This window comes from Salmo salar, unplaced genomic scaffold (assembly GCF_905237065.1).
Source record: "Salmo salar unplaced genomic scaffold, Ssal_v3.1, whole genome shotgun sequence".
Taxonomy (NCBI): domain Eukaryota; kingdom Metazoa; phylum Chordata; class Actinopteri; order Salmoniformes; family Salmonidae; genus Salmo; species Salmo salar.
This window is the reverse complement of record NW_025548410.1, coordinates 89315-99699: the sequence shown is the minus strand read 5'-3', so window position 1 is coordinate 99699 and position 10385 is coordinate 89315. Positions and strand designations below refer to the sequence as shown.

General features: G+C 45.7%; 1 protein-coding gene across 1 annotated transcript in view; it reads right to left on the bottom strand.

The window, feature by feature from the left end:
- Window positions 1–6: 6 nt before the first annotated feature.
- Window positions 7–10385, bottom strand: part of LOC106594813 (nuclear pore complex protein Nup50) — a 29696-nt gene continuing 19317 nt past the window's right edge. The window contains exons 5-8 of the mRNA XM_045712339.1: window positions 9493–10167; window positions 4402–4483; window positions 3941–4059; window positions 7–309 (exon numbers count right to left, since the gene is read on the bottom strand). Coding sequence (XP_045568295.1) covers window positions 110–309; window positions 3941–4059; window positions 4402–4483; window positions 9493–10167 — 1076 coding nt within the window. The 3' untranslated portion in view covers window positions 7–109. The remainder of the gene's footprint in view (window positions 310–3940; window positions 4060–4401; window positions 4484–9492; window positions 10168–10385) is intronic.

Sequence of the window (10385 nt, the reverse complement as noted above, 5' to 3'; positions counted from 1 at the left end):
GGACTGGGGTCAGCCTGTATCGCCCTCCAGGGACCAGGGGTTAGTTGATAGGCAGAAGGCTGGACTGGGGTCAGCCTGTATCGCCCTCCAGGGACCAGGGGTTAGTTATCTAAGCTTTCTTCTCCTCCAGTATGTTGTGCAGTTCGTCAGCATCCTCTGCTGTTTTGACCCTGATGAGCATGGCGACAGGGTTGGTAGGGTTGTTGTGGTCCACCACAGGGTTAGGAACACAAATCACCATCACGTTGTTCTTCCCCATTCTGGAACAGGGTATGGAAGGCTGGACCATGATGTTCAACAGGATGTTACCTGGAGGAGAGAGAGAGAGAGAGAGGGGGTTGTTATTGATGAGGTCTGGACCGGGATGTTACAGACAGACAGGTTATTGATGAGGTCTGGACCGGGATGTTACAGACAGACAGGTTATTGATGAGGTCTGGACCAGGATGTTACAGACAGACAGGTTATTGATGAGGTCTGGACCAGGGTGTTACAGACAGACAGGTTATTGATGAGGTCTGGACCAGGATGTTACAGACAGGTTATTGATGAGGTCTGGAGCGGGATGTTACAGACAGACAGGTTATTGATGAGGTCTGGACCAGGATGTTACAGACAGGTTATTGATGAGGTCTGGACCAGGATGTTACAGACAGACAGGTTATTGATGAGGTCTGGACCAGGATGTTACAGACAGGTTATTGATGAGGTCTGGACCGGGATGTTACAGACAGACAGGTTATTGATGAGGTCTGGACCAGGATGTTACAGACAGACAGGTTATTGATGAGGTCTGGACCAGGGTGTTACAGACAGACAGGTTATTGATGAGGTCTGGACCGGGATGTTACAGACAGACAGGTTATTGATGAGGTCTGGACCAGGATGTTACAGACAGACAGGTTATTGATGAGGTCTGGACCAGGATGTTACAGACAGACAGGTTATTGATGAGGTCTGGACCAGGATGTTACAGACAGACAGGTTATTGATGAGGTCTGGACCAGGATGTTACAGACAGACAGGTTATTGATGAGGTCTGGACCGGGATGTTACAGACAGACAGGTTATTGATGAGGTCTGGACCAGGGTGTTACAGACAGACAGGTTATTGATGAGGTCTGGACCAGGGTGTTACAGACAGACAGGTTATTGATGAGGTCTGGACCAGGGTGTTACAGACAGACAGGTTATTGATGAGGTCTGGACCAGGATGTTACAGACAGGTTATTGATGAGGTCTGGACCAGGATGTTACAGACAGACAGGTTATTGATGAGGTCTGGACCGGGATGTTACAGACAGACAGGTTATTGATGAGGTCTGGACCGGGATGTTACAGACAGACAGGTTATTGATGAGGTCTGGACCAGGATGTTACAGACAGACAGGTTATTGATGAGGTCTGGACCAGGGTGTTACAGACAGACAGGTTATTGATGAGGTCTGGACCAGGATGTTACAGACAGACAGGTTATTGATGAGGTCTGGACCAGGATGTTACAGACAGACAGGTTATTGATGAGGTCTGGACCAGGGTGTTACCTGGAAAAGGAGAGAGAAAAAGAGGGACGAGACTGCAGATATCCACAGTAGTACCTCAGATAGCCACAGTAGTACCTCAGATAGCCACAGTAGTACCTCAGATAGCCACAGTAGTACCTCAGATAGCCACAGTAGTACCTCAGATAGCCACAGTAGTACCTCAGCCACAGTAGTACCTCAGATAGCCACTAAAGGGACGAGACTACAGATATCCACAGTAATACCTCAGATAGCCACAGTAGTACCTCAGATAGCCACAGTAGTACCTCAGATAGCCACAGTAGTACCTCAGATAGCCACAGTAGTACCTCAGATAGCCACAGTAGTACCTCAGATAGCCACAGTAGTACCTCAGTCTGGAGACTACAGTAATTCCACAGTAATACCTCAGTCTGGCCACTAGAGGGACGAGACTGCAGATATCCACAGTAGTACCTCAGATAGCCACAGTAGTACCTCAGCCACAGTAGTGCCACAGTAGTACCTCAGATAGCCACAGTAATACCTCAGTATGGCCACTAGAGGGACGAGACTACAGATATCCACAGTAATACCTCAGATAGCCACAGTAATACCTCAGTATGGCCACTAGAGGGACGAGACTACAGATATCCACAGTAGTACCTCAGATATCCACAGTAGTACCTCAGATATCCACAGTAGTACCTCAGATATCCACTAGAGGGACGAGACTACAGATATCCACAGTAGTACCTCAGATAGCCACAGTAATACCTCAGTATGGCCACCAGAGGGAGGAGATGAGTTCAGTAAATTCCTCATGTAGGCTACAGCTCTATAGTTCCACAGCAGCAGCCAAACAGGAGGCCTAAAGTCATCTTCAACACAGCCTCAGTATGGGCCAGCAGGCAAAAACACTTATCACTAAAGATTTGTTAACTGTGAGTTGCATAAAGTGAATTGGGCATCACACTTTAAAACCACAAATAAAAAAACCTCTTTCTCCTGTTGGTACATTTTTAGAAAGTTCAAAAATCTGCTCCTAGGATTTTACAGAGCCTGCAGTAATTTACCACAGGCAGCGTTTCCCCTAGGATTGTTTTCAGCGGTGGTGGCAGGGCTAGCGGGGCATTGCTACTAGCGGGGGAATGCATTGGGACTAGCATTAGCACGAGGACATGCTAGGTGTCATAGACTTACAATCATTGAGCCAATGACAATACATTTAAAAAAGCACCTCGGCCGAAATATATATACATTTTTTTTTAAAATAACATCATTTTTTGCAGCGGTGGCAACAATTAATGAATATATTGGAAACGCGCAGGTGAGAACAAAAATGTTGCCCCAACTAAATTAATATATTTCCCTCAGTTAGTACAGTCTAGGTCAGGTTTAATAAGGCTTAATGCGGTCAGGTTTAATAAGGCTTAATGCGGTCAGGTTTAATAAGGCTTAATGCGGTCAGGTTTAATAAGGCTTAATGCGGTCAGGTTTAATAAGGCTTAATGCGGTCAGGTTTAATAAGGCTTAATGCGGGTCAGGTTTAATAAGGCTTAATGCGGTCAGGTTTAATAAGGCTTAATGCGGTCAGGTTTAATAAGGTAAAGGGTCAGGTTTAATAAGGCTTAATGTGGTCAGGTTTAATAAGGCTTAATGCGGTCAGGTTTAATAAGGCTTAATGCGGTCAGGTTTAATAAGGCTTAATGCGGTCTTATAAGGTTAACTTAATGCGGTCAGGTTTAATAAGGCTTAATGCGGTCAGGTTTAATAAGGCTTAATGCGGTCAGGTTTAATAAGGCTTAATGCGGTCAGGTTTAATAAGGCTTAATGCGGTCAGGTTTAATAAGGCTTAATGCGGTCAGGTTTAATAAGGCTTAATGCGGTCAGGTTTAATAAGGCTTAATGCGGTCAGGTTTAATAAGGCTTAATGCGGTCAGGTTTAATAAGGTAATGGGTCAGGTTTAATAAGGCTTAATGCGGTCAGGTTTAATAAGGCTTAATGCGGTCAGGTTTAATAAGGCTTAATGTGGTCAGGTTTAATAAGGCTTAATGCGGTCAGGTTTAATAAGGCTTAATGCGGTCAGGTTTAATAAGGCTTAATGCGGTCAGGTTCAATAAGGCTTAATGCGGTCAGGTTTAATAAGGCTTAATGCGGTCAGGTTTAATAAGGCAAGGTTTAATAAGGAAAGGGTTAATAAGGTTTAATAGGGAAAGGTTTAATAAGGTTCAATAAGGAAATGTTTAATAAGGTGTAATAAGGTTTAATAGGGAAAGGTGTAATAAGGTTTAATAGGGAAAGGGTTAATAAGGTTCAATAAGGAAAGGTTTAATAAGGTTTAATAAGGTTTAATAGGGAAAGGGTTAATAAGGTTCAAAAAGGAAAGGTTTAATAAGGTTTAATAGGGAAAAGGTTTAATATTTGAAAAACATACCCAGGTTGGTATCGGCGCGGACTAACAGCTGTGTCTTTCCGTCCGACGTCGTTTTCAGATGCAGCGTTCCGACTCCTTTCTCCTTGAACTCCGTCTCCTTCTTATAGAAGAGTTTACACCTGGAAAACACCTGGAACGTCAATCTCATCGTTGTGGAAGAAAACACATTTCTGAAAAATACTGGACGTGTGTAACGAATAACAAAAAAAAAAAAAAGCGTAGAATAACTGTAAACTTTCGTTATGTTATCTAAAATAGTCGGTCTTTTCCAGCGAGTTGAAAAGGTTTTTGAAGCAACGCACTGGTAAAATATAACACTGTAAAACGTTTATGGCAAATGTGACCCATAATACATTCCATTGGATGTTTCTAACACGCATAAAGGAGATCCTACAGATGTATTAGAGACATATTTATTATTATTAGTATTTTTATTTTAAATGTTTCTGTAAACGACCTACTTCTTGGAGTAAAAGGCGTCAGTCTCCTTGATCTCCTGGACTTCCACTTTGGGCGGTTCGTCCGATTCCTCCCCGTTTTCATCTACGGGGCGACAAGGAAGAGACGGGCAGACGTTATGTAGAGCACGAAACATTATTTCATTAATAAAATAATAAAGAAGAAACCAAGTGTCCGATGTACAGATGAAACCAAACATACGACCTAAATCCCCTTTAAGAATATTCACTAGTTATTTTCCACAATGACCTTACATGTGAGCTCAGACCCTTGAATGTGATATCAAATAAAAATAGATTTAAATCACTGGGATTAAAAACCTGAATGTGAGATTTTAGAGAGGTTGTGTTGTCTATCACTAGCAGCACCATATCACCAGGTAACATTCTGGGTGTGTTGTCTATCACTAGCAGCACCATATCACCAGGTAACATTCTGAGTGTTTCACTAGCAGCATTACCAGGTAACATTCTGAGGATGTTGTCTATCACTAGCAGCACCATATCACCAGGTAACATTCTGGGTGTGTTGTCTAACAGCACCACATCACCAGGTAACATTCTGGGTGTGTTGTCTATCAGCACCATATCACCAGGTAACATTCTGAGTATGTTGTCTAACAGCACCATATCACCAGGTAACATTCTGGGTGTGTTGTCTATCACTAGCAGCACCATATCACCAGGTAACATTCTGGGTGTGTTGTCTAGCAGCACCATATCACCAGGTAACATTCTGGGTGTGTTGTCTATCACTAGCAGCACCATATCACCAGGTAACATTCTGAGGATGTTGTCTATCACTAGCAGCACCATATCACCAGGTAACATTCTGGGTGTGTTGTCTATCAGCACCATATCACCAGGTAACATTCTGAGTATGTTGTCTAACAGCACCATATCACCAGGTAACATTCTGGGTGTGTTGTCTATCACTAGCAGCACCATATCACCAGGTAACATTCTGGGTGTGTTGTCCATCACTAGCAGCACCATATCACCAGGTAACATTCTGGGTGTGTTGTCTAGCAGCACCATATCACCAGGTAACATTCTGGGTGTGTTGTCTATCACTAGCAGCACCATATCACCAGGTAACATTCTGAGGATGTTGTCTATCACTAGCAGCACCATATCACCAGGTAACATTCTGGGTGTGTTGTCTAACAGCACCACATCACCAGGTAACATTCTGGGTGTGTTGTCTATCACTAGCAGCACCATATCACCAGGTAACATTCTGAGGATGTTGTCTATCACTAGCAGCACCATATCACCAGGTAACATTCTGGGTGTGTTGTCTATCACTAGCAGCACCATATCACCAGGTAACATTCTGGGTGTGTTGTCTAGCAGCACCATATCACCAGGTAACATTCTGAGTGTGTTGTCTATCACTAGCAGCACCATATCACCAGGTAACATTCTGAGGATGTTGTCTATCAGCACCATATCACCAGGTAACATTCTGAGTGTGTTGTCTATCACTAGCAGCACCATATCACCAGGTAACATTCTGAGTGTGTTGTCTAGCAGCACCATATCACCAGGTAACATTCTGGGTGTGTTGTCTACCACTAGCAGCACCATATCACCAGGTAACATTCTGGGTGTGTTGTCTATCACTAGCAGCACCATATCACCAGGTAACATTCTGGGTGTGTTGTCTATCACTAGCAGCACCATATCACCAGGTAACATTCTGGGTGTGTTGTCTAACAGCACCATATCACCAGGTAACATTCTGAGGATGTTGTCTATCACTAGCAGCACCATATCACCAGGTAACATTCTGGGTGTGTTGTCTATCACTAGCAGCACCATATCACCAGGTAACATTCTGGGTGTGTTGTCTATCACTATCAGCACCATATCACCAGGTAACATTCTGGGTGTGTTGTCTATCACTAGCAGCACCATATCACCAGGTAACATTCTGGGTGTGTTGTCTAACAGCACCACATCACCAGGTAACATTCTGGGTGTGTTGTCTATCAGCACCATATCACCAGGTAACATTCTGGGTGTGTTGTCTATAAGCACCATATCAACAGGTAACATTCTGGGTGAGTTGTCTATCACTAGCAGCACCATATCACCAGGTAACATTCTGGGTGTGTTGTCTAACAGCACCACATCACCAGGTAACATTCTGGGTGTGTTGTCTATCACTAGCAGCACCATATCACCAGGTAACATTCTGAGGATGTTGTCTATCACTAGCAGCACCATATCACCAGGTAACATTCTGGGTGTGTTGTCTATCAGCACCATATCACCAGGTAACATTCTGGGTGTGTTGTCTATCAGCACCATATCACCAGGTAACATTCTGGGTGTGTTGTCTATCAGCACCATATCACCAGGTAACATTCTGGGTGTGTTGTCTATCACTAGCAGCACCATATCACCAGGTAACATTCTGGGTGTGTTGTCTATCACTAGCAGCACCATATCACCAGGTAACATTCTGGGTGTGTTGTCTAACAGCACCATATCACCAGGTAACATTCTGGGTGTGTTGTCTAACAGCACCATATCACCAGGTAACATTCTGGGTGTGTTGTCCATCACTAGCAGCACCATATCACCAGGTAACATTCTGAGGATGTTGTCTATCACTAGCAGCACCATATCACCAGGTAACATTCTGGGTGTGTTGTCTAACAGCACCACATCACCAGGTAACATTCTGGGTGTGTTGTCTATCACTAGCAGCACCATATCACCAGGTAACATTCTGGGTGTGTTATCTAGCAGCACCATATCACCAGGTAACATTCTGGGTGTGTTGTCTATCACTAGCAGCACCATATCACCAGGTAACATTCTGGGTGTGTTGTCTATCACTAGCAGCACCATATCACCAGGTAACATTCTGGGTGTGTTGTCTAACAGCACCATATCACCAGGTAACATTCTGGGTGTGTTGTCTATCAGCACCATACCACCAGGTAACATTCTGGGTGTGTTGTCTATCAGCACCATACCACCAGGTAACATTCTGGGTGTGTTGTCTAGCAGCACCATATCACCAGGTAACATTCTGGGTGTGTTGTCTATCACTAGCAGCACCATATCACCAGGTAACATTCTGGGTGTGTTGTCTAACAGCACCATATCACCAGGTAACATTCTGGGTGTGTTGTCCATCACTAGCAGCACCATATCACCAGGTAACATTCTGGGTGTGTTGTCTAGCAGCACCATATCACCAGGTAACATTCTGGGTGTGTTGTCTATCACTAGCAGCACCATATCACCAGGTAACATTCTGGGTGTGTTGTCTATCACTAGCAGCACCATATCACCAGGTAACATTCTGGGTGTGTTGTCTATCAGCACCATACCACCAGGTAACATTCTGGGTGTGTTGTCTATCAGCACCATACCACCAAGGAACATTCTGGGTGTGTTGTCTATCAGCACCATACCACCAGGTAACATTCTGGGTGTGTTGTCCATCACTAGCAGCACCATATCACCAGGTAACATTCTGGGTGTGTTGTCTATCACTAGCAGCACCATATCACCAGGTAACATTCTGGGTGTGTTGTCTAGCAGCACCATATCACCAGGTAACATTCTGGGTGTGTTGTCTAGCAGCACCATATCACCAGGTAACATTCTGGGTGTGTTGTCTATCACTAGCAGCACCATATCACCAGGTAACATTCTGGGTGTGTTGTCTAGCAGCACCATATCACCAGGTAACATTCTGGGTGTGTTGTCTAGCAGCACCATATCACCAGGTAACATTCTGGGTGTGTTGTCTAGCAGCACCATATCACCAGGTAACATTCTGGGTGTGTTGTCTATCAGCACCATATCACCAGGTAACATTCTGGGTGTGTTGTCTATCACTAGCAGCACCATATCACCAGGTAACATTCTGGGTGTGTTGTCCATCACTAGCAGCACCATATCACCAGGTAACATTCTGGGTGTGTTGTCTAGCAGCACCATATCACCAGGTAACATTCTGGGTGTGTTGTCTATCACTAGCAGCACCATATCACCAGGTAACATTCTGGGTGTGTTGTCTATCACTAGCAGCACCATATCACCAGGTAACATTCTGGGTGTGTTGTCTAGCAGCACCATATCACCAGGTAACATTCTGGGTGTGTTGTCTAGCAGCACCATATCACCAGGTAACATTCTGGGTGTGTTGTCTATCACTATCAGCACCATATCACCAGGTAACATTCTGGGTGTGTTGTCTATCAGCACCATATCACCAGGTAACATTCTGGGTGTGTTGTCTATCACTAGCAGCACCATATCACCAGGTAACATTCTGGGTGTGTTGTCTATCACTAGCAGCACCATATCACCAGGTAACATTCTGGGTGTGTTGTCTATCACTAGCAGCACCATATCACCAGGTAACATTCTGGGTGTGTTGTCCATCACTAGCAGCACCATATCACCAGGTAACATTCTGGGTGTGTTGTCTAGCAGCACCATATCACCAGGTAACATTCTGAGTATGTTGTCTATCAGCACCATATCACCAGGTAACATTCTGGGTGTGTTGTCTATCACTAGCAGCACCATATCACCAGGTAACATTCTGGGTGTGTTGTCCATCACTAGCAGCACCATATCACCAGGTAACACTCTGGGTGTGTTGTCTATCACTAGCAGCACCATATCACCAGGTAACATTCTGGGTGTGTTGTCTAGCAGCACCATATCACCAGGTAACATTCTGGGTGTGTTGTCCATCACTAGCAGCACCATATCACCAGGTAACATTCTGAGGATGTTGTCTATCACTAGCAGCACCATATCACCAGGTAACATTCTGAGGATGTTGTCTATCACTAGCAGCACCATATCACCAGTAACATTCTGGTGTTCTATCACTAGCAGCCCATATCACCAGGTACATTCTAGATGTTGTCTATCACTAGCAGCACCATATCACCAGGTAACATTCTGGGTGTGTTGTCTATCACTAGCAGCACCATATCACCAGGTAACATTCTGGGTGTGTTGTCTAGCAGCACCACATGATATCACAGCTGTCAGGACAGTAAAGTATAATATTTATATTACCCTACATACATTAAATCTTCCATATCGTACCTGTTGTCTGGGTGGGGGCAGCCTCAGCTTTGGCCCCACTGAAGGAGAAGGCAGGAGGTGCAGCACCTCCGAACAGAGAGGTGGAGAAGACACTGGGAGCTCCTCCGGAGCTCAGAGACCCCAACGCTGAGCTGCTCCGCTTCTGGTCCAAGTTAAAGCTGATGCCAGCGGGGATCGGAGAGGGAGCGACGGCTGAGCTTTCCACCGGGTCCTTGTCCTTACTGAAGGAGAACAGCGGCGCCGTGGCTGTCGAGCCAGCGGTACCAGAGGAGGAGGGTGGCGGCGGTGGTGGTGCTGCCCGCTTCTCCTCTGATCCCCCCGCATCGCTACGGCTCTCTGAGCTCCCGTCCGCCACCGCCACAGCAGCTCCCGTCACAGCTCCACTCCCTCCACTCCCTCCGTATTTCTTATCGATGCTGGCCAGGTGCTTTTCATAGTCTCTGAAGATGGGGTTCAGGTCACAGAGAGGGTTTCCGTTGACGTGCTTGGTGATCCAGTCCCTGACGGAGCAGTTGAGAGCTGTGAGCTGCCTGCTGTATTCCCGGGTGTTACCGCTGTTAGAGGAGAGAGGGGAGCTGGAGATGAGAGACTGACTGGAAACCACGGGGGACGAACCATTAGACCGCTGCCCCGCGATGACAGCACTGGAGGAGGGACCGCTGAATGTTAATGAACCTAGGAGAGGAGGAGGAGGATGGGGGATAGGAGGGATAGAGGAGAGGAGGAGGGGGGAGAGAGGAGAGGAGAGGAAGAGAGGAGGGGATAGAGGAGAGGAGGATAGAGGAGAGGAGGATAGAGGAGAGGAGGATAGAGGAGGAGGGGGGATAGAGGAGAGGAGGAGGGGGATAGAGGAGAGGAGGGGGATAGAGGAGAGGAGGGGGGATAGAGGAGAG